The sequence below is a fragment of the Panthera onca genome, chromosome C1, assembly GCF_046562875.1.
Source record: "Panthera onca isolate mPanOnc1 chromosome C1, mPanOnc1 haplotype 2, whole genome shotgun sequence".
Taxonomy (NCBI): domain Eukaryota; kingdom Metazoa; phylum Chordata; class Mammalia; order Carnivora; family Felidae; genus Panthera; species Panthera onca.
Genome location: NC_138346.1, coordinates 135,512,395 through 135,536,711, shown reverse-complemented (window position 1 = coordinate 135,536,711; position 24,317 = coordinate 135,512,395). Strand labels below are relative to the sequence as shown.

At 40.8% G+C, this 24,317-nt stretch overlaps 2 protein-coding genes across 9 annotated transcripts in view; one reads left to right on the top strand and one right to left on the bottom strand.

The window, feature by feature from the left end:
• Window positions 1–684: 684 nt before the first annotated feature.
• On the bottom strand, window positions 685–23,458 carry EXTL2 (exostosin like glycosyltransferase 2). Of its 7 annotated transcripts, none has more exons than XM_060623144.3 (6): window positions 23,211–23,458; window positions 22,347–22,511; window positions 19,917–19,994; window positions 6,969–7,396; window positions 6,255–6,325; window positions 1,304–3,381 (listed from the first exon to the last, which is right to left on the bottom strand). In XM_060623144.3, exons 3-6 carry the CDS (start codon window positions 19,919–19,921, stop codon window positions 2,893–2,895), a joined length of 993 nt encoding a protein of 330 aa, XP_060479127.1. In that variant the 5' UTR covers window positions 19,922–19,994; window positions 22,347–22,511; window positions 23,211–23,458; the 3' UTR covers window positions 1,304–2,892. The 7 variants fall into 7 exon arrangements, with proteins under 7 accessions (XP_060479130.1, XP_060479127.1, XP_060479126.1 ...); XM_060623143.3 differs by lacking the exon at window positions 23,211–23,458 and adding an exon at window positions 23,022–23,200; XM_060623142.3 differs by lacking the exon at window positions 23,211–23,458 and adding an exon at window positions 22,731–22,903.
• A 74-nt stretch (window positions 23,459–23,532) lies between these two features.
• The window catches only part of SLC30A7 (solute carrier family 30 member 7), an 80,559-nt gene continuing 79,774 nt past the window's right edge, over window positions 23,533–24,317 (top strand). The window contains exons 1-2 of one of the 2 annotated variants that reach the window (XM_060623136.3): window positions 23,533–23,598; window positions 24,052–24,153. Coding sequence is in view for 1 of the 2 variants with exons in the window: in XM_060623135.3 (XP_060479118.1) it covers window positions 23,751–23,830; window positions 24,052–24,153 (182 nt within the window). In the remaining variant the exon portion in view is untranslated. Of the gene's footprint in view, window positions 23,831–24,051; window positions 24,154–24,317 lie in introns of both variants that reach the window. The other variant, XM_060623135.3, reaches the window with a different exon arrangement.

Genomic DNA, 24,317 nt, shown 5'->3' with positions numbered 1-24,317 from the left:
ATTATAAAGGAATCATTATAGATGTGCTCAAAGGCAAGGGCACTTACCCAAATATTGTTATAATATTAAGAAGTCAAACAAAATTGTAGTATCATTGATTATATAAATTATAGTTTATCCATCTAATGAAATGCCAAATAAATTATGCTCTTAAAATATATGCCTAGGAAAGTCAGGAGGAATAGACACAAACATGTTTAGCCATTGTTAATGTCGTGGTGTGCTTGTAATTTCTTCTTGACGCTGTTCTGAATAAGCCGAAATTGCCAGTGAATAAGTGGTGTTTAAAATTTTTTTTTAAATGTTTATTTATTTTTGAGAGAGACAGAGACAGAATGTGAGTGGGTTAGGGGCAGAGAGAGAGACACACACAGAATCCTAAGCAGGATCCAGGCTCTGAGCTGTCAGCACAGAGCCCGACGCGGGGCTTGAACCCACAGACTGTGAGATCATGACCTGAGCCGAAGTCAGAGGCTCGACCGACTGAGCCACCCAGGCGCCCCTGAGTAGGTGGTGTTTTAAGAATAAGAAAGAAGGCATTTGAAATAAAGAAAATGACATGAAAATTTCCTTGGTTGTCTGCCCATTGTTATGTAGAAATAATTTCTTGAATATCTCACCTGGTGTGTCCAGGGGCCTAATACCTAGGTGGTGAGTTGTAGAATTAACTGCACTTACTATCAATAACACACCCCAACAGCTTTCATTTATTGATCATTTAAGATGGGCAAAGCATTCTCCTATATTTATACAAGCTATCTCCTTTACTTCTCAAATCAACCGCCTCGGTAGATATTACTCTCATTTTTGCAGATGAGGAAACCGATGCTCCAGGAAGTTAAGTAAACGTGAGACTAAGGAAGGATTTGAATCCAAGCACTCTCCTGGCACCCTTCACCTCTGAGCTACCTTGTTTTCCTCATGCAGTTTCAAACCCGAGCATCCTCTCTTCTCCCGATCATGTGGAGCCAGAGGTGCCCAGAGAAAAAGAGTTTTAGAATTCCAGCCACAACGCAAGGGTGCCTGTATCAGAGACTGACCTTCGCTTTGTTATCATATTTGCTCTATAATGCCTGAAAAGCATGACATGATTAACTTATGTGATGCCTCCGACAAGTTTGAGAACACAAAATGGGAAATAAAATCTGGGAATATTTTCCCACTGAAGAATCTCCCCCCACCCCGCTCCCCCTAGAGAATGTAGCTAATGCCTCTGCGTTACCCTGAACAATATATTAGAACATTTAGCAATTGTAAAAATACCGACCACAAAAATGTGAGTCTGCTTAATTAACAGAACATCTTCACGGTAGAAGTTGATTTTATTTATCTGCCAGTGGAATCCCAAGAGGCAAAAAAATCACTACCAAGGTTGACCAAAGCAGATAATGAACATTATAGATTTTTAGTGAGGTTCTGAGTTCTACTGGCTTTATCTGACTGCATTAAGACACATACACATGCCAAGGTAAAGAAACAACATGTACTGAACTGATTGCACAAAGACTTCATTGTTGGAACATTAACCATGATTATAACAATGTTTTCACAGCTTTGCAATTGTGAGAATATAATGACATTATGGGAGAAGAAGGGGGAAGAAGAAGAGGAGGTGATGAAGCTTAATTAAATATTCCTTGCTACTGGTATGAACAAGGACCCAAACACGGACACTGTGTGGAACACAGATACTAATTCACGCAACAGAGTGAGCAATTCAACAATTTACTGATGCAGACTCTGTATAAAATTCCTCTGCTATGATTCAGTTCTCTTATTTTTTTCCTGTATCCATGTAATCAAAATTTCATCATGATGAATGGTGCCTCGAGTCTTTTTTGGGGGGAAATTAAAAGCAGCAGCAGCAGCAGCAGCTCTGAATACAAGAAATTAACTTTGTGTATAATACACATAACTTCAGTATCCATGAGGTAAACTATGCCCTAACAGCAAATATCTCTTGACACCAAGGGTTTTAACTTTTGCCAGTTCCTAATTAAAGCATTCTTTTAGAAGATTATTTTAGAAGTTTCTTAAACAACAATGCATGGTTTATGTAAAATATAAGAATCAATGTATACTCTCAAGGTCAGATTCAGGGCCAAAATGCACTACCTGAATCTAGTAACACATTTACTCCTTGCTGCATATAGGTTGCACATGAGAAACACAGGCTGCAATTTTCTGTGATCCATGCAGTAAATGTTCACAAAAACCAAGTGATCAATGAGACATCCTTCAGCTACTAAAATGAACACTTCCAGTCACAACAGACTTATCAATGAAAATAAAAGCAGTGATTGATGCATCGAAACCATGCCAGGCCGAGTTAGTGCTGGAAAGACCACAATGAAAGCATGGTAGTCATGAGTTTTCTACTTGTTTTTATAAGGGATTGAGATTATCCTCGCCTCACATGGCTTTTCTCTACACCACAGGCTTTTGCTAACGAGGCATCTCAGGCTTCAAATGAAAACAATCATCCTTTAATCAAAAAGCTGAGAAATGCTTCTCTGGAGTTTCTGATCCTGGAGACAACTTGCAATAGGTCCTTAAGGCAAATGCCATGAGTCAACGAAATTGTAGAAGTCTAGAAGTCTCAGAATGTAAACATTAAAATCGCTGGCCAAGGAGTTCTCTCTGTGGATGAAAACTCCTCACAAGAAGACGTATCTAGAGAGTACCAGCTTCTTGGCTTTTGAAGTTCATGTGACTTTTATGTCCTAGAAGCACTGTACATTTTCTCCTTTGTAGAGACTTCTCTAGTAGATAAAAGTTCATGATGTTGCTTAAAAAAACAAAAACAAAAACAAAAAAACCACACCAATTGTAGCGCAGAGAAGTTACTCAAATACAAAGCAGTTTTAAGGTTTGATTTTGTTCGTTTTACTCTCATATTTTACTTTTGTGGTTGGCATATGGAAAACCAAACTGAGAAATCATAATGTTGGAGTATTTTAAAGGCATGCTATCATAGATATCAACAAGCTTATTTATACAATAAGATCTCTGCAGGAAGTGCTCAGCTCGATGCCACATTCCAGGATAGCCCCCGTTGGTTTCTTTTTCTAGATTGCCCATGTTTACAGGTTTCACGAATACCCCTGAAGTCTTCCCAGTGTGTTTGGCAATGATAAAATTCATGGCAATATCATCACAGTTTTGGGTTTCATCTATCAAGGCATGGACAGCTGCAGGTTGCCTCTGAAAGAGGTCAAGGTATTTGCTATTGAAGAATGAGGCTCCAATCAGCACCAAAGAGTACTGGTCACCACTTCCAAACCCCGGTGTTTGCAGTTCAAAACCTCCATAACTGTAGATACCTGATGAAGTAGAGACATGCTTTCTAGGAACAAATCCTACAATTTGATCAGGAAATTGCTGAAAAGATGGAAAAAAGAACAATTAAGGGTGGCATTTCTTTAGAGCAGACATGGTAAAAAAGGCAATTATTTATTACAGAGAGAATTGAACTGATTTATCAACTTCATTTTATTCCTGGTTTCTACATCTCAATTTCATCTGACTCCAGGCAACTTGATAAATCTATGTCCTGATCAGTTGTAGGTCAAATTCCATCGCAACCCAAATACCTAACAAAATTTCTAACCTTACAAATGTTCTCTTAATTCAAATGATATCTGATATTAATAAATTCTAGTCACCAAGGAGTCTGGTTCTTTAAAGTTTGCTGCAGGAGAAGCTGACTGTATGAGTGCTATTCATTATAGCAGATAAAAAGATACAGTGTGATTATTTTGAAAAATGGTTTTAATCTCTTAGGAGTACATAAAATTATGGATCTACATGTATGGTTCTACTGTTTTTCCATGTTGATTTCAATGTTTTTGAAAGTCACTGTTGATCTTAAACAATGTTATATTTTTCTCCCTTTCAGCTTGGGTGTTTCCTTTTTAAAAATATGAGAAAAAAAAATATGAGGTGTCTGGGTGGCTCAGTTGGTTAAGTGCCCGACTCCTGACTTTGGCTCAGGTCATGATCTCACAGTTAGTGAGTTCAAGCTCTGCCTTGGGCTCTGCACTGACAGTGTGGAGCCTGCTTGGGATTCTCTCTCTGTCTCTCCCCTGCTTGCTCTCTCTCTCTCAAAATGAATAAACTTAAAAAAAAAATACAAGGAAAAATATATAACGAGATGTCATCAGGATCTTTGAAGAAAAGATAGCAGTAAAACAATAATATTAAGATGAGAGTAACTAAAAATAAAACAAAAATCACCAAACCAGAGAAAACCAGTGAAGCATGGAAAAGAAGTAAGAATTTATAGAGTTAAAAGGTTTAGTTCAATCTCATAAGTAATTTGTATTTCACTCACTTACTGAACAGACATTAAACGAGGGACACACACACACACACAAATCAGGTGGGTTAATTCCCATTTCAAAAACTGCATAGTCCGGGGAGGACATGATCCAGATATGTGAACAAAGGATTCCCATACTACAAGATGCTTGTACACACAGTTGGGTAAACCTCTTGGAAGCACCGAGGACAGGGTGACAGCTGTATTGCTGGGAGGCAAAGGGGAACAGGGGGTCAATAATAAAGGACAGGAGGCTTCAGAGAGGATGTGCCATTTACCTAATCTAGGAGGATGAGTGAAGTTCCACAGATGACCAGAGGAGGAAAAGTCACAGCACTAAGCAGATAAATACAAAGGCCTGATAGATGTCCGTCCCAGCTTTGCCTGCCTCTCTCGCTCACATCACTACACCATGCAGGGCACTGATGGGACTGACTTTGGGAGTCGGGTTACCTTGGGCAATGGATTGAAACTGTTCTTGCTTGTTCTTCTATGAAGAAAACCTAAAAATCATATTTATCCATCTTTAATTATGGTTTACTTGGATTGTTCTAAGTAACCATGGTTCTATTTACCCCGACCCAGACATTTTAGGTAAATTGATGTTCTACCTGAAATAGAAATTTCACAGCTGGAGTGTTACATTAGAATTTTTTGCCTAAAGAGCTTTTATTTACAAGGCTGGAAAAAGTGCTGATGGGGAAAAAAAAAAACTTGTTGATCAGTATACTCAGCATGAATTTTGAAACAGAAGTTTTGAGAGCAGTGGTATCTACAGAGTACTGTGACCACTTACCATTAATACCTAATGTTCTTATATCCCAAGTAGCTAATTAAGGAGAGGTACTATAGTGCAAATTAGACCAGTATTGGGTAGCACAGTGTTTAATTATTTGACACAGCTCAGATTATTGGTATGCGGTTTGTTCTGGTTTCAGGTAACTGTACTGCAACTTGTTCTGTTCTGAAGTTTGTTTATTTTGAGTGAGAGAGAGATTGAGAGAGAGAGAGAGAGAGAGCATACACGTGTGCATGGGGAGGGGGGCAGAGAGAAAGGGAAAGTGAGAATCCCAATCAGGCTCCATGCTATCAGTGTAGAGCTCCATGAGGGCTCTCTCTTGTGAACTGTGACATCATAACCTGAGCCAAAATTAAGAGTTGGATGCTTAATCAACTGAGCCACCCAGGTGCCCCAAAGATTTTGGATACTACATGGTACTTTTATTTATTTATTTATTTTAAGTAGGCTCCATGCCCCATGTGGGGCTTGAACTCATGACCCTGAAGTCAAGAGTCGCATGCTCTACCGAGGCGGCCGGGTGCCCCTGAACTGCAACTTGTAAAAGCCAACTACTATTAATTAACACATATTCACGAGCAAAGAGGTTTTTTTACAGAATGACAAGCAATTTATGCCTGTTTATTCCAGCTATGATTGAGGAAAAGACCTACATAAACAAATAAATAAAATGGCCACCACAATGATGCACTGGAATTTCTGTTATCACTAATTTCTAAAAAGGGGTTCCAGAATTAGGATTAAATTTTGTCGGTGTAAAGTGCTTTCTTTTAAAGCAAGTTATATACAATATTAATACAGAGATACACTTCTCTTTTGAGATACAGATCTGTGGCCTTGTAGAAAATGTCCCTCGATTCCAGTCTTGGCTATATCAGATAGTTTCCTCATTGTTCTCTGGAAAGTAGTTCCAGCTCTTCTCCCCAATATACCAAATATAAATCAAATACAGATAAAAGATAACTTAACTTGCAGGTTGGCTTAACTGAACACAAGAAATCTTGATTACCATGCACCAAACTTTTCTTTTAGATAAATAGTGTCTACACTGTTTGAGGTGACTCCCACATTAATCCACCCTACCCTGGGTAGACCTTCATGCTGAGGAGTTCGTAAAGGAAACAGCAACATTACCTGCCAAACCGAGAAAGCAAAGACAAGGTCTTGGGCACTAATTAGTGTGTCATCATCTACCATTAACACAGCTGAAACAAGAGAGAGACAAATTTGAATCCAACAGTTTGGAAATGAAAACAAAACTAGTATAACACAATGGTGTCTAGATAGATCATTCAAAGGAATACTTTTCTGGACAAAATAAGTAAACAAGAAATGTATTCCTGGAGACATTTGTCTTGTAGAAAAAGTGTGTGTTTGAATTGTAATTGCTTTCATAATTGCCTGACCGGGAAATGATCATGCAGTTATCAACCACTATCCTAGAAACGAATGATCACGCAAATAAACAAGACTGGGGGTCTTTCAAGCAAATTGCAATGCTCAAAAAACTGCTCTGAATGGGAGGAAAAGGGAGGTGGCAAAGAAATACATTAAGCATAAGCTGAATGCCATTTTACTACTTTCTCCGATACAATATGTAATTATAGTGTATCTTCTTTCACAACATTAACCTCTTTGTCACTGTTGCAAGACGTGTGATTTCTTCCCAAGGAAACTGCTTCTTGACATCTTGAAAATTGGCCCTTAAGTTTTTCAAAGTGTTTTCTTTTGATTAAATTTTCCTACTTTCTCAGCATAATTAGGACAGAAGGCTGGAAATACACATGCCTGCCTCCCAGCTCCGGTTAGCTGCAGCCCTCGCTGGCTAAGAACCCAGCTGCAACTCACCATTGGTTTCCAGTTCAGGAAAGACCTGGAGTCGATTTCTCATCCTGTTTGTTGTCTGTGGTTTGAAGATCACAGGGACGGGGTGAGGCCCTAGAGAATTCCATAACTCATCCGGTCCCTTCTCCCCAATGTTGTTCCACACCACGATCACTTTATGCAGGTGTGGCACTGCCTGATAATGATTTAGAAGTCTCAGTAAGAGGTCTGTTCTGTTGTATGTCTGCATTATCAGAGTAAAGGAATCCAGGGTGGACTTGCCCGGGGATTTTATTTCCCTACGCAGAGTGAGCATCTTGTCTTCTTTAATATTTGGAAGTAAAGTGGTCAGAGCCCCAGCTACCAGCAGCAGCACAAGGATGGCCACCAAAGAGAAACGAAGCACTCGAATCCCCATCACTCTTCCAGGAAGTTTGCAGATGTGGCAGCACCTGGAATAGAAATGGAAATAAAATACAGAGTGTTAGCATTCTTACTGGTTCCCAGGTTTTTGTTTTTGTTTTGTTTCTTTTTGAGAGAGAGAGAGGGCACACAAGTGAACAGGGGAGGGGAAGAGACACACAGGGAAAGAGAGACAGAGAGAACCCCCAAGCAAGCCCCATGTTCTCAGCGCAGAGCCCAATGTGGGGCTTGAACCTGAGAACAATAAGACCATGACTTGAGCCAAAATCAAGAGTCAGAGGTTTAACCGACTGAGCCACCCAGGTGCCCCTTTGTTTTTGCTTTTTTAAGGAGGACAGAAGTTAACTTTATTTTAGTTGATTAAAAATTTTTTTAATGCTTATTTATTTTTGAGCGAGAGAGACAGAGCATGAGCAAGGGAGAGGCAGAGAGACAGGGAGACACAGAATCTGAAGCAGACTCCAGGCTCTGAGCTGTCAGCACAGAGCCAGATATGGGGCTTGAACTCACAAACCACGAGATCATGACCTGAGCCAAAGTCGGATGCTTAATTGATTGAGCCACCCAAGCGCCCCTATTTTAGTTGATTTAAATTCACAGTTCTCCTGGCCTCTTAAAGGTAAAAATAAAAGGTACAGTGAACAAAACTCCTGGGCCTGTTTGCTTTGCAGTTATGGACAAAAGATCATCTACATAGAAGCCCAAAGAATTAAGCAGTGCCTTCAAAACTTTGTCTTCCTTTTAATGTGAAATATTTGGAACTGAGATTATTTTTTCAAATGGGATTACATTTCTCTTAGTAGTGTACTAATTCTTTAAACAGCTTTACTGAGATATCTTTGACATAAAAATTGTATATATTTAAAGTGTACAATGTGATGTTCTGATATGTGTATACTGCTGACCCTTGAAGAATACAGGTTTGAACCACATGGGTCCACTTAGAATGTGGAGTTTATTCAATAAATATAGTAAAGTACTTTCAATGGACTGTCTCTTCCTTATGATTTTCTTAACATTTCCTTTCTTTTGGCTTACTTTATTGTAAGAATACAATATATAATACATATACAAAATATGTGTTAATCTACTGTTTATATTATGGGTAAAGCTTCCGGTCACCAGTACGCTATTATTTGTTAAGTTTGGGGGTAGTTGAAAGTTACATGTGTATTTTCGACTGTGCAGGGTGTTGGTGCTCCTACCCTCACATTGTTTAAGGGTCAATTATACTTCAGTGCACACATTTAAACTTACTTTTGGTAGCAAGTTTTTTCGAAATGAAATCATTTGCAGAACCCTAATATAAGAAACAGATGATAATGGTAGTAGCAGCAGCAACAAACAATTATAGTGGGCTTACTACTTATCAGGTCCTGTACTAAGAGCTGCACATGTCATAATATGTACTTATTCACTCAATCAAATAAATAAACAGTTATAAGCACTTACTGTGCCAGGCACTGTTTTAGGTTCTGTGGATACAGTAATGGATAAGATGGACAAAGTCTCTGCTGTTAGAAGGAGAGGAAGCAGTAGAGAGGGGCAGACAAAAAGTAAACTCAAAGATAATTTAGAATAGTGGTAATGAAGAGAATAAATCAGAGTGGCATAAGCAAGGACCAGATTATCGGGGATCTTATCAGCTGATGAAGGAATATAGATTTGTTTTTAAACGTTTATTTATTTATTTATTTTTACATTTTTTTCAACATTTATTTTTGAGAGACAGATCATGAGCGGGAGAGGGGCAGAGAGAGAGGAAGACACAGAATCTGTAGCAGGCTCCAGGCTCCCAGCTGTCAGCATGGAGCTAGACACGGGGCTCGAATCCACGAACCATGAGATCATGAACTGAACCGAAGTCAGATGTTTAACTGACTAAACCAACCAGGAGCCCCTAAACGTTTCTTTTGAGAGAGAGAGAGAGAGAGAGAGCGAGCGCGAGCACAAGCAGGGGAGGGGCAGAGAGAGAGGGAGACACAGAATCCAAAGCAGGCTCCAGGCTGACTGCTCAGCATGGGGCTTGAACTCATGAACCATGAGATCATGCCCTGAGCTGAAGTCAGACACTTAACTGACTGAGCCACCCAGGCGGCCCTAGAGTTTATTCTAATTGAGATGGAAAGCCATTATAGGGTTCTGATCAGGAGAGTGACAGGATCTAGTTTATTTTTTACTGTAGCCTGGGTTAAATATCTTTCTCAATATTACATAGCAACTAAGAAATGGATGTGGGATCTACACCTGGGCAAATCTGCTGCCAGAGCAGGCTGTTCATCATTATGAGCTAGGAATATACTGCTGAATTTCAATTCGGGTTGAAGTCGGGGAGGGCTTTGGAGCTTCCAAATCACCCTGTCTCACAGTACACGAGGGTCAGGAGGTACTGTAATCAGCTATGTACTCCCCTATCCCTCATGGTACCTGAAGGATGTGCTTAAGGTGGCTACAGAATAGTAGGTGAACCCCTGATTCATGTGGCCTGGACACTCATTGGCCAAACACGTCTGTCTGCTCAGACCTCTCATTCGCTTACGTCAGAAAAGGCTGAATCTCACAAGCAGTTTTACAGAGATGTGGAGCTTTGATTTCCTAGCCTCCAATACAGTTTCACTCTGACCCCTGCCGCCTCCTTTGGGAGCACTGCTGACTTTCAGTTTTTGCTGTTTCGTATTCTTCTATTTCTGCTTCTGATTCCAGACTTCCCTTACTTCTCCACAAGCCTCCATAAGCCTGTGAGGGAAGTCCTTACTGTGCATTTTGGCAGCTGAGCCTTCCTATACATCTTAGCATATATCCTAGATCCATTTGACTGCTCTGTTCAAGTACAAAAGCCAGAAAATGAGGAAAACAGATATTCCTTTAAAGGACTGAAAACAAAAATCAACCAGACATTTCTAAATACTTAAAAAATTCCTTTAAGAAAAACATAGATTTTAGAACCGCAAAGAATGAGGTATCATTATTCTTGATGACTTTAATGGATCCATAGTCTACCCTTATTATATTTTGGTACAATTTCTCTTCTTAGGCTATACAATAAATGAATACTCTCATCCATTCCACAATACAGACAAATATGATAAAGCTAGAAGAGACTTCTTACTGCTCCCTCACAGCTGTGGTATGCTAACTCTACCAAGCCACTGTCGCTGTCCTTCTCTGTGTAACACTGCCTCCGTACAGTTGGGTTTTTGTTTGTTTGTTTGTTTTTGGTTGTCTCCATTCTCCTTAGAAAAGTACAGTGTTTGTGGATACCTAAGCTCTTGACTTCACACCCTGTGGTTTAACTCAGCATGTGCAGCCACACTACCATTCCACAGGCAATCCTGACACTGTGGTGTAAATCTTCCCATCCTACAGATTAGATTCTCAACGAAATCTCACTTTAGTTTCCAAGTGATGTTCAGTCAACCTTTTGTTTTTCATTAAGATTTAGCAGCGGTGGAATTCAAAGGACAATCCCATTCTCGTGATCTTGTTTCATGCGGCAGAGTGTTTTCTAATTGTAGAAACGATTTATATATAGTTCAGCAAGGACACAGAGAGACCATATAGTCCATGCCTTTAACATGTCCCTTTGAAGTTTATGAGAATGGGGAATGGAGAATTTCAAGGGGGGTGGGGAGGGGCATACGCTCCATGATTGTACAGTGGGCAGAGGCATGTGCAAGCAAAGAAAGAGGTTATTCATAAGATCAGGGGGATGGTCATTGTCATTCAGCAGCTCTCACTTTTCAATAGTCCAGATCTGTAAAGCAATGTTACCTTGTAGTAACCTTTACAGAGATTTTTCAAAGATACTCTCTCCAGGACCTTCTCTGCAGCCTGTTCTGTTAAGAAAAGCAATTTTGTGTTTCTCCTTTTATCATGGCCTCACTCAAGAGATGAATAAAATGAATTTACTTTTGAAATAACCTTAGCTTTACTATGATTATTTCTTCAAGGACAGTAATTTAAGGCTTTAGAATACAATGTTTTCATTACATGCACCCTCTTACTAAAACACATACTATTAAAGTAGTCAACCAAAAACCATTATGAATTAATAATCTTGGTCCAAAGGCCTTGAAAATCCTTCTAATATATTGAATCAAAAGCAGGTCTCATAAAACATATTTTCAGTTCTGCATAAAAACGGCTAGCTATAAACAATGAGAGCGAAGAATCATCCAGCAACTGCATTAAAATACACCCTGATTAAAATTTTTGTGTTCATTTTCCACAGCTGACGAGGAATAGCATATTGTAAAACTTACACAGAAGTGTTTCTAGCTTCTGAAGTAGACACATAACTACCTGGTGTTTTAGTCTAGAAAAAGTAATGAAAATTAATTACTGTAGCCTACTATAAATATACATTGTCAAAGACACTCATGAGTATTTCACTTTTGTCTAGACTTTCAAGCAGGATTTATCCCCATGCCCATCATAGAAATTTCCTCAGATAACTTCTAATCCCCTATTTTACCTGTATCAAAATGTTGTGGGAGATATGAATAAATTATCTTTAGAAATACAGTGTAAATATTTCATGTGGTATTTATTAAACAATGCAACCCAATAAGCTAATGTAAGATTTTTAGTCTGTCTAGAAAAGGAAGAACTTCAGGGGCGCCTGGGTGGCTCAGTCAGTTAAGCATCCGCCTTCAACTCAGGTCAGGATCTCGCGGTCCCTGAGTTCGAGCCCTGCGTTGGGCTCTGGGCTGATGGCTGGGAGCCTGGAGCCTGCTTCCGATTCTGTGTCTCCCTCTCTCTCTGCCCCTCCCCCATTCATGCTCTGTCTCTCTCTGTCTCAAAAATAAATAAATGTTAAAAAAAATTTTTAAAAAAAGAAAAGCAAGAACTTCATAGACCGCAGTGCAAGTGGCACGTGTGTGCTTGGAGAACAGGTGGAGTCTGGAGCCCCACTGCAGGCCCACCAGAAACAGTTCCGGATCCGTTTGGAGAGGAACGAGGAATTCACTGGCTATCTGGATTCCAGTTTATGGCTTTCTTCTGTTCTTTTTCTAGAGAAATAACTTATCATCTAATTCACAGCTTTGAGCTTTGAACAGGAGATACGAGAAAGAACACATCTGGATGGTCTACATCTTCTGTGCAAAGAACCAAGAAGGTACCTCCTAGCTCTCTTGCCCTCAATTCCTACACCTTCTTCTTAGATTTTTTTCCTATTTTTTTTAATGCCTGTATAGATTTACTGACACCTTGTCTCATTCTAAAAAGGATCTGACAGCTCTTAGACTATTCCTCCTCTGCCTTTCTCCAATCCATGACTACAGATTAAATGTGACCTTAATAAACACGGTAAATGTCAGCATAACACAACAAAAAGTCCTCCTCTTCTCCTGATTATCTGAAAAATCAAAGATTCCCAAATGGTATTTTTTTGCACATATGTTGTTAGTTCTTCATAGGTAGAGAGCACATCCGTTTGGTTATTTTCATATTGTTATTCTAGCATCTTCTACACCAGGAATTTTCAGCTGGGGATGACTTTGTTCTCCAGGTGACATGTGGCAAAGACCAGAGACATTTTTGACTGTCAGGACTGGGGAGGAGATGCTATCGAGTGGGAAGATGTCACGGTTGCCGCTAAACATCCCGCAATGGACAGGACACCCCTCCAAAGGGAAGAATTATCCAGCCTAACATGCCAATATTGCTGACGTTGAAAAACCCTGCTCTACATATATTTTACCTAACAAGACCTACTTGAACATGATTGGGGGAAGAAGCGCTAGCCAAGTGGCCTCTGAGAACCCCAATGCTTTGGTTATGAACCATAAGTGATAAAGCCATGGCTCCAAAGCTGCCCCAATATTTATATGCTTTACTGCACAAACACATAAACTCAGAAAGCTGAAAGAGAGCTCAGAGCTCTCCTAAGTCAACTTCCCTATTTCATTAAGAACCCAAAGTTCAGCATAAGGGACTTGCCTAGGTTCATGCAGCTGCATGCGGCACACCAGCAGCAGAACCAGGGCAAGAATCTAGATCTCCTGATGGCACAGTCCGTGGTGACCCTTTCCACTGTGTTATGGTAAATTCTGCAATCATGTATCAAAAAATCAGTATGCAAGACTGTCACTGTCTGTAAGATAATATAAAAACTCGTACTTAGTATGCTGGAGTATTTTTTTCCAACGTAAGATTTATTTCCAGGGCGCCTGGGTGGCTCAGTCAGTTAAGCATCCGACTTCACCTCAGGTCACGATCTCGTGGATTGTGGGTTTGAGCCCTGTGTCGAGCTCTGCGCTGACAGCTCCGAGCCTGAAGCCTGCTTCAGATTCTGGGTCTCCCTCTTTCTCTGCACCCTCCCCTGCTCGCACTCTGCCTCTCTCTCTCTGTCAAAAATAAATAAACTTAAAAAAAAAAAAAAAAAAAAACCAAAAACAAAACAAAAAGATTTATTTCCTATACCATAAATTTCACACACTTAAAGTACAACTGACTTTCAAACAACATAGGGATTAGGAGCACCAACCACTCCACCCTGCACAAAAATCCACGTATGACTTTTAACCGCCCCCACCCCCAAGACGTAACTACTAGTAGCCTACTAAGAAGCCCTAGCGATAACATGAACAGTTGATTAACACATATTTTGAATGTTATCTGTAATATAGACTGCATTCTTACCATGACGTTAGCCAGAGAGAAGGAAATGTTATTAAGAAAATCATCAGGAAGAGAAAACCCATTTATAGCACCGTACCGTATTTATTGAAAAATACCTGCATGAAAGTGGACCCGTGCAGTTCAAACCCATGTTGTTCAAAGGGTCAACTAAAAGGTTCAGTGGCTTTCAGTATATTCACAGAATTGTGCAACCACTGCCACAATCTAACTTTAAAACATTTTCAACACCCCCAAAAGAAACTCCAGACCCCTCCATTAGCAGTCGCTCGACATTCTCCTTTTCCCCAACCTCCCCGCCAGCAGCAGGCAACCACTAATCTACTTGATCACCATAGATTTGCCTCGCCTGGACGTCGCATATAAATGGAATCGTACAGTACATCACCTTTGTGTCTGGCTTCACTCAGCATAATGTTTTCAAGGTTCACCCATGTCATAGTATACATCAGGACCTCATTCATTCATTTTTTTTATTGCCCTGTAACATTCCATTCCCGTACAGATAGAACACATTTTGTTTACCTGTTTATCAGTTGCTGGACACTCGGGTTATTTCCAGTTTGCTATTATGAATAATGCTGCTCTGAACGTTCATGGACAGGTTTTTATGTGAACATGTTTCCATTTTTCTTGGGTATATACTTAGCAGTGGAGCTGTAGGGTCACTATGTCAGAATCTTAAAAAAAAATTTTTTTTTAACATTTATTTATTTTTGAGAGAGAGAGGGAGAATGTTGGTGAGTGGGAGAGGGCTAGAAAGAGGGAAACAGAGGATCTGAAGCAGGTTCTGCACAGTGAGCACAGAGCCCAATGTGTGCCTCGAACTCATGAACTGTGAGATCATGACCTGAGCCAAAATCAAGAGTCGGGTATTTAACCGACTGAGCCACCCAGGTGCCCCAGAAATTGTTTAATATCTGAGAATTGAACAGCTTTTGGAAGAGTATTATTTGAAACGTTAAAAAAAAAATCTCTTAAATGTAGGTAGAAGAGTAAGAAAGTAAGTAACACATAGTTTATAAAGCAACAGTTGCACATTCTCTAATGCGTGTCTCTAAATGGACCAGGAAATTTGAATTGTCAAAAACCCACTATTCAGTGCGATATTTACTTATATCATCTACCAAAATTCCTTAGAAGGAAGGCTGCTAAATGTTGAATGAATAATTCTTTTCTCAGGGCCAGTTCCTTCAGACTGAAAAGGCAACAATTATCCAGACAGAAGATGAAAACAAATATGCCAGAGCATAGTATGAACAAAGATTAGTTATGTCCTCTGACTCAGAAAGTAGAAACGCAGTGAGCAGCCTGACGTACATTGAGAAGCTGTCATTTTCATTTTGATGCCACAGATGGCAGAGGAGCAATAATTATTCTGCCATTTCACTACTAGATTTGCCTCATATTGTACAGATTGTATTCTCCTCTGGTTCATCCTCCAAAATATGTACTTGCCTAAAAACTGATGATTATAGAATATAGATGCTCAGAAAAGGGCCGGCGGCTGCCAAGAGATAAAATCATTTCCAAAGTGGAATGCAGAAGCCAATTCAGAACCTGGGCTTTCCTTCCATGAACATGTGAGAGGGGTTGGAAGAGGCGGCTATGATGCAACTGATGAGCAGCCTCTGACCAGGTTCATGGTCACATGGACACATATTGCTCAATCTGAGGCAAATTCCAAAAGGACTCTTCTCTTATGATATCCGACAGTCAGTGTGCTGGCTTTGTTGGTACATGCTATTTTCACTACCTACAAAGCCCTTCCTGGTCCCCACCTGACAAACTTCTACTCCCGTCTGTCCCCTGCCAACTATCTTTCAAAAATCCTGTCCCCTGCGAAGGTTCCTCTCAAGCCCTCCAAATCTCAGTGCTCCTGGGAACTGAGAACACACTGTCACAAGGCTTTGTTTCCAGGTATTATGACCATGGGCTATGCTCCTTCTGGAGTGTGACATTATCTAGAGGGCAGTTTCTGTTAGTCTCTGTAATCCACAACAGCGCCTGGCCCATTTCAGTAAGTGCTTCCAACTCTTTATGGTTAAATGACATGGGGGAATCTATGTTTAAATTGTCTTCAACAACACAATGGATAAGAAATGCCTGAAACTAACAGAATGAACTTAAATTAAATGTAAACAAAGGCCCCATTAAGCCTATACAGTACCCAAGAAAGCCTTCCCTATGTAAAAAACCTGGGTCATCCCCCATTTGGCGACTAGAACAGCCAGGTACGAAGTGTGGTCTCAAGCGCAAGCCACCTTTCTACCATCAGTTCTGGGACCAAGCTACCTGATAAATACAAGATGTCCCACAACTCTCATTTCTCCCCCCCATCTTTTCAAAGATATTCTGCATTGAAATACCTTTGCACATTCTTGTTTCCACGGAAGCTCTAGGAGAAGACCCGATTTGCCTTGGGGGAGTCATCACTCGTTAGATAAGATCACCCTTGTGAATTTCCCCAAACCTTTAGGGACTAACAAAAATCAGAAGCTATATGACTCCATCTGGCAGGCACTATACATGATTAACCAACAGACAATACAATCTTACCTAGCTGAGAAATGAAAATTTAGTTTCGATTCAGAAACTGACAAAAAAAAAACAACAACAAAAAAAACCCTTAGACTTCAGGACAATTGGCAGAAAAACAAAACTAAGTGAGAACACTGCCCCCAAGTGCCATTCACTATTGCCCAGAGTAAGCCTCTTGCATTACAATTTCGAGCCACGCAAACTAGAATTTACTTCATGGCAAAACATAGAATGCTAGCAATAGTACATGAAGGTCACTTTTCTTCAGAAGTCTTTTCCAGGTGCTCTACGGTATCCTGGGAAGTTTGGCTGTTAGTATTTTCCCCATATTCAAGAAACTCATTCTTTTCACTGCTATTTTTTTAAGTGCCATACCGCTTTTCTCATCCTTTTCCAACTTTTTTTAATGTTTATTCATTTTTGCAAGACAGAGAGAGACAGCACAAGCAGGGGTGGGGCGGAGGGGGGCGGGGGGGACACAGAATCTGAAGGAGGCTCCAGGCTCTGAGCTGTCAGCACAGAGCCCGACATGGGGCTTGAACTCACGAACCATGAGATCATGACCTGAGCCGAAGTCAGATGCTCAACCGACGGAGCCACCCAGGTGCCCCTCCTTTACCAACTTCTATTCTCTGCTTCCTAAATGATTTTCCCTCACTTTTCCTCCTGAAGAACCCATCTGTTCTTACAAGGCTCTTCTTAATGCCCATTACTTTCTTCATAGGTCTAAATACATCAAAATAAGTTAAGTTATTTTGTGTTATTAATAAATATTCTGTATTTAGGAATAGGAAAAACTGGAGTGGGAATAGACTTATAGTCATAATAAATGATAAAAGTGTCCACAGTGTCAGATTCATCTTGTGATCATGCTGTATTTATGATCAATGGTACAGTGTTCTGAATGGACCATTCAGATGACCACAATCTAGATCACCTGTGTCATGGACTGGCTGCTAGCATGAACATGATTAGTCTTTTTTTATATTCACAGTCTAACTGCCGACATATATAAGATCCCTGACAGCCAATTTAAAGCCTGTCTTTTAGAAGGCTTAGTCCTGCAGTCACTTCATTCTGAAACTGTAGTTCTGAAACAGACGTGCTAAAGCAGATTGATAAAGAGCTACCTTTACTGAAAGACCACATTTGAATAGATAGATGCTGCAGCTACAGGTCATTTCTCACTACAAGCTGTAAGCAAAGAATTTCTGTACTGGGTACACTGAAGATCAAGTCCTCCTGTCGGCAGCCTGGCTGAGTGAGCCATTCTGAGCCATTTTATAGGTAAATCAAGGTTGAGTGAATACCAAGGGCAGCATTTAAAACAGGGACAACAGCCAATAAGTACCTGTGTTTCCATTTCCCTCTCCAATCCTACCCCATATCCATAGCAAAGGTTGCCCAAGAGTCCTGGCATTTTTTTTTTTTCCTCCTAAGCCTCTACAAAAGCATCATACTCCTTTTTAATACTTCCTCAGACAGCTACTGTCAATTAACTGGATTTACTTAATCATCGCTCATTTAAGAGGACATAATATATAAATGTTAAGTGTAAAGTTTTTTTTAAAAGTACTGCCTCCTTTAATCGAGCCATTTGTTAGGGAGGCAGACAGCGAGGTCCTCTCTACCCTCAAAGCGCACAGGTTATGCTAGATAAAATTATGCTAGATAAAAGTTTGTTTTAGCCTTGCAGCCTTCACCCGGAACTGCCAATTAATTGCAGCTATGATGAAGATGATGATGATGATGTTTGGAGATGACCAATTCCATGGACATGTATTAGGGTCAGGAGCAGGAATGGCTTTATTTCTAAGAGGAACATCCACAACTTGTAAGGATCCAAGGAGTCAATGCATCCTAAGAAGAAAGCCTAGAAATAGAAAAGCATTTTTAGCTCAGTACAGTGCCATGCAAAATTAGTTCCAGAAATGGGTCAAAAAGAAACCAAGTACATCTGCAAATGTATTACTTTTACCATTCTAGGATAAGAGAGCTTTTCATTTGAACTTCTGTTTCAGTCACAGGAAAATGGAGGGAAGGCAAGACTGTCAGGCAACAGATCTCTGGAATATTCTATGGAACCTTCTTTCTGTTACAAAATACTGGTTTTCAGCAATAAACTCACATTCCAAAATAGCTCTCTAAGAGAAACAGATTTCATACGTATGAATTATAATTCATAAGTAGTTTCAGATATCAAACCTAACATCAAAGCAATCCTAATTCATATAAACTTTCTAACATTATTAGAGGAAGTCCGAAATACCATGGTAAATATTCATCAGTCAACATTTACAGGCCCCTCCCACCTGCACCAGACCGTCAGGCCCTAGGGATGGTAGTGCCCAGACCACCCAGTCCCTGCCCTCAGGGAGCTCAGTAACAGTAATGAAAATCGGCATACCTCTGCCTTCTGTGTGCTACAGAATATCTCAAATCGGCAATGTTTCAAACTTTATAGAAGGAAATTAAAACGTATCCACCCCCATTTTGTAGATGGGATAGCTAAGACTGAGCACGTTAAATGATTTTCCCTGAGCACAGCAGGTCCCACCAAACTCCAAACCTCACACGTGAGTCACTTTGTATTTTCAGTGTCCTCTGCACAGTCTCTTATCTTCAGCTTTGTTCTAGTACCAGAGTATTTCAACTATATGGGTATTGGCTTTATTCTGTAAGCTGAACTATTTCAATGGATAAGACTAAAAAGAGGCCTTACAGTATTTTCTAGTATATGTGCTGCCGAAGCAAGCACCCTTACAGTATTTTCTAACAGACCCTGGCTCAAGTAAGAACTTTCATTTCCAAGGAAACAAGAGTATCTCTATAGGAAATCATTTTTCTCAGATAAAAATATTGGTACTACACTCATGTTCACAGCAGCATTACTCACAACAGTCAAAAGGTGGAAGGAATCCAATATCCATTAACAGAAGAATGGATAAACAAAATGTGTTATATACATACAGTGAAATATTATTTAGCCTGTAAGAGGAAGGAAATTCTAACACATGCTACACCATGGATGAATCTTGAGGATATTATGCTAAGTGAAATAAACCAGTCACAAAAAGACAAATACAACGTGATTCCACTTATATGAGGTATCTAGAGTAGTTAAATTCATACAGATAAAAAGTAGAATGGTGGTTGCCAGGGGCTGGGGGAAGGAGGAAATGGGCAGTTGGTTAATGATACAGAGTTTCAGTTCTGCAAGATGAAAAAGTTCTGGAGATTGGTTGCTCAACAATGTAAATATACTTAACACTACTAAACTATACACTTGAAAACGGATAAGATAGCAAATATTATGTGTACTCTACCACAATTAAAAAAAAAAACAAAAAAAATACTGGTACTTACCTCATTATGGTAAAGTTTTAATTTTTTAAAAATTTCCTTTATGGCTTCTGTAATTGATAGGAACAGGATCTCTTGGCACTATTAGGGGAAATCAAAGAATTTTCTGTGATGTTTTTGTCAGTCATCAGGAGATTTTTAAAACTGCTTTCAATGCCATTGTCGATAGGCTTCAAATTATTTTTAGAAATTAAAATTAGGTGTTCTGTGTTTTAAAAGTTACATTTAGGGGCATTCACTTTTGAATGTACCTTCTCTGTAAAGAGAGCTTTCCTACTATTCTTACTTTCGAATCTTATATTCTAATAAACTTTTGTCTGCTGCTCAAAAAATAGATAAATAAATAAATAAATAAATAAATAAATAAATAAATATTTAGGCAGTGAGATAGACAATGTCTTCCTGTGAGGTTGCAGCTAATGCTGCTATATTCTTGTCTTCATCTTTGGGACGTATGCAGAGGCAGAAAAAAAATCACATCATCCTATCTAATGGGTTTGCACAACTGAAGCCTATATGCCAAATATATGTGCCATGGAGCAAAACCATGGAATGCAATTTGCACTTATGCTCGATTTCTAGATTTTTAAGAATCTGTAGTTTTATACACCATCACAGTTTCTTTTTTCACTCGAGGTTCACAGGGCATTCAATTTGAAGCATCTAAAAAAGCATGGGGTCTAAATTGGGCTGCAGATAAATGCCAGGGTTGATCACTGAGGAATGACGGATGGCATCCTTCCTATTCCTTACTGACAACTGTCTGAAAGGAGCTGGAACCCTGACTGGAGATAAGCGTCTGCCCCTTTATTCTCTCTGCTTTCATTTCTCACAGTCCTCAATCACATGTCTGAGAAGCTGGGGGCTTTCTCTGTTGCTTAGTGCAATGCAATTAATTAGTGGAAGAAGATCTAAACAAATGTTCAAAAGTGCAGGATAGGAATCTACTTATTAGTTTTAAATGTTCATTACTATATCTATTTTATAACCTTAAAAACCCATTTAATCTTTTAAGACATGAAGGCAGTAAGAATTATGGTTGGAGTCTTTCAAAATCCTGCCTCTGTAATGACCACCTGCATTGAGCTGAAGAATCATTTTTTGGTTTTCTGAAATAATGTTCCTTCATGATACAAGTTATTGAAGGGACAATAGGATGGCTGGGACAAAATGCTTGATACATACCAAAAGACTCTCTGAGTGACAGTTGTGTCCCTTTGCTACACCAAGGGCATACCTTGTACATATATTAAACATCAGACAATTCTAAAATCCTAGACTGATTTGCCTGCCACTCTCTCTCCTCACATCAGCTTCTTCTTCCCAAAAAATTCTTCTGGGGAAAGAACTTTTGACTTAATTGGCTTTTTAATTGTTTCCCTCCAACTGTCTTGTGTCCAGCACAGAGCCTAGCAGATAGCAGACAATAAATGCTGAATGAAAGAAACTAACTTTAACTTTGATAGGACAATATATATTGGTCAACATATATAGAAGAAATATTTCAAGTGACAAAAGAACTGAGACACAAACATTTCCCACTCCTAGAACTTTCCCTGATTTAACTAGTGTCCAGTTTGTATTTCCAACAAAATGACTTTAGTATTGAAGTTGGTAATGATGCCATCCAAGACTGAAAGATGTGAAGTAGGACTGTCACTTTTTGAAGGGAGAAGGCCCTCACAGGAATATCTGTATCCTTCCGGGTGGGGAGTGGGGCAATTGAGGAGTCCCAGGAAACCATTGTAACTGAAATCAAACTTCAATTTCTCCAACTTGTATTTGAAAGGGATATGCAGATTTCTCCATAAACCAGCTGAGAAATTTCTTATTTGTAGCAATATAGGATAAAATGCAGAATTTATTTTCAAAGGCAGAATACAAAAACACAGGCTCAAATTGCATCTGACCTTGATGAATTAAGAGAACACTGGAAATCAGTTACTGAAAGCTGGTTATTTGCATACATCTCCCCCTCCTCTCCCCACTTGATCATATTGAAATAAAGCCGTTTGGAGAAAAACCCAATTACCATGGAAATACTTATCTTTAGCCTAGTTTGCACCCACTTAATGTTTCCCCAGCAGTGCAGTAGAGTAAAATCCAAAGTCTATGGCTAATATAAAAGCTTCCTAAAAAATATATGTAAATTCTACTGATTAAGAATATTTCTATGTTTAAGTTAAAATAATGAAATATATGTCCAAAAAGGCAAAGAGAAAATACTCTTTCCAGAACTTAATTTCTGGAACCTAGATGTTTTACACAGCAATTTTAATTAACATGAACACCGAATAAAATTACATTTTCAAAAATAAAGCCAACGAATCCCTATCTCACTCACGCACAAAGTTCCAAGAACCAGAGCAAAACATGCATATATCCTTACTGCAAAAATTTTTTTACCACAAAAGCATTTTGCTATTTCCTTACCTCGAGTGCAGACGATTGCAGTGTGGACAGCAGATTTACTTGCTTGCAGCCTGGTTCTCATAGAACGGAAGGGGCCTCTCGCTTGCTCATTTTTTGTTTTTGGTTTTGTTTTTTTCTAAACCCAGCAGCGTGCATCCACCCAGCCTCATTCGCTGGATTGATAACCTGGAAAAAACACCGCCCGCAAAGTGAGCGCCTGAAGCAGGGGACAGTCCCCGGGTGGTCGCCCCTCCCTTTCGGTGACGCTCCACTTCCTGTTAGACTAAAAGGCAGTTCCCAAGAAGCTCGGTTTTGTAGTTTCTAGCCCACTTCCAAAAGCCAGCCCTCCTTTCTCGCATTTCTTCCCCAAGGTAACAACTTTTAATCATTCACGTGATGGACCACCTGACCTCACCCAACCAAACAATTTTCCGGAAAGGCGCCCGCAGGAAGGTTCCAACCACTGTGGGTGACTGGGGCAGGCCCGAGGGCTCGTCTCCTTGCGCCCCGCGAGCCCTCGCATCCCACCGACCGGCCAGCTCCTCCAGCATTTCCCTCAAATGCGCAGGGCGGCTCTGACAAGAATTACAGCCGCGGCTGCGGCCCTCAGGATGACCTGGAAGTGAAGAGGGACCTGCACGAACTCGAATTTCGGGTGGTTCGCGGGCTGAGATTGTCCGGGAAGCAATGCCTTACCCAAACCTCAATTCCAACACGGTCTCCTAGGAGTTTCCTTTAAAGGGCGTCTTCTGATACATTTAACATTCTTTAGAAAGACATTTATTGATTGCTTCCTACTTGGCAGTATGGAAGGTCAGGCGCTGTTTGGGGGGACCGGATTACTAGGATTTGGGTGCCCCAGAGTTCACCCAGCAAAACTATCACGCTTCCTGCGGGCTGGCAGCAACGCGTTCTGGGTTTTAAAGCCCTGCTACCTAAAGCACCGGGACTTAGTTAAGAGGGGGCAATGGCGAAAGGGCACGCGCTGGACACCAGCGCATCCGGGAACATCAGTAGGCGGTCGGGGTGGGCGAGAGCAGGCTCTCAACCAACCAGCCATCCTAGTCTGCGGGTCGCCACCTCAAGATTTTTTCGTTCCATCCCAGGCCAGCGCCTTAACTACCTACTAGTTGCCACCTTTTTCCGCCCCTACAAAGCCCCCGCCGTAAGCTCCGCCCCTCACCACGCAGGTCCCGCCCCCCCAGCCCCGCCTCCCCACTTCGTGTCCCAGGACTCGTTGCGCGGCCCGGGCCGGAAGTCGGCGAGTTCCCGGGTGTGTGTCTGTGTCTGTCTGTGTCTCGAAGCGGCACGCGGCCCGGGACAAACGCTGGGGAATCCCACCTGAGGCGTCGCCGCTGTCACTACCATCACCCACGGAGCCACTACTAGAGGGGAGTAGACCCGGCCCTTCGCCGGGCAGAGAAGATGTTACCCCTGTCCATCAAGGACGATGAATACAAACCACCCAAGTTCAATCTGTTCGGCAAGATTTCGGGCTGGTTTAGGTGCGGGGTGCTGTTTTTGCGGGAAAGGGGTATCCGGACGTAGGGGAGAAGGCCCAGACCTAAGGATGGCCCGAGATCCAGGGAGGGAGCATCAGGGACACCTTCCTTCGCTGTGAGGAAAGGAGCGTTTGGGCTGGGAGGGTCTTTAAACCGGGACCCAGCCTCCGGGTCCTGGCACCCCTTTGACTCTCCCGCCTCTTCTCCACTTTTATCACTCCCAGGTCTATCCTGTCGGACAAGACGTCCCGGAACCTGTTTTTCTTCCTGTGCCTGAACCTTTCTTTCGCTTTTGTTGAACTACTCTACGGCATCTGGAGCAACTGGTAACCAAAGGGAAAAGGGTTTGGGCGGAAGCAGGGGGTGGGGGAAACGAAGCACTGTTTGCTTAATGCCACGTAGCTCCTCACCAGGAGGTTCAGGTCTTTGCTGTTCAGCTCTGCTGCTGAGTTGCTTTCTCATATCCACAGCAATCTGGCAAGGCTACGTT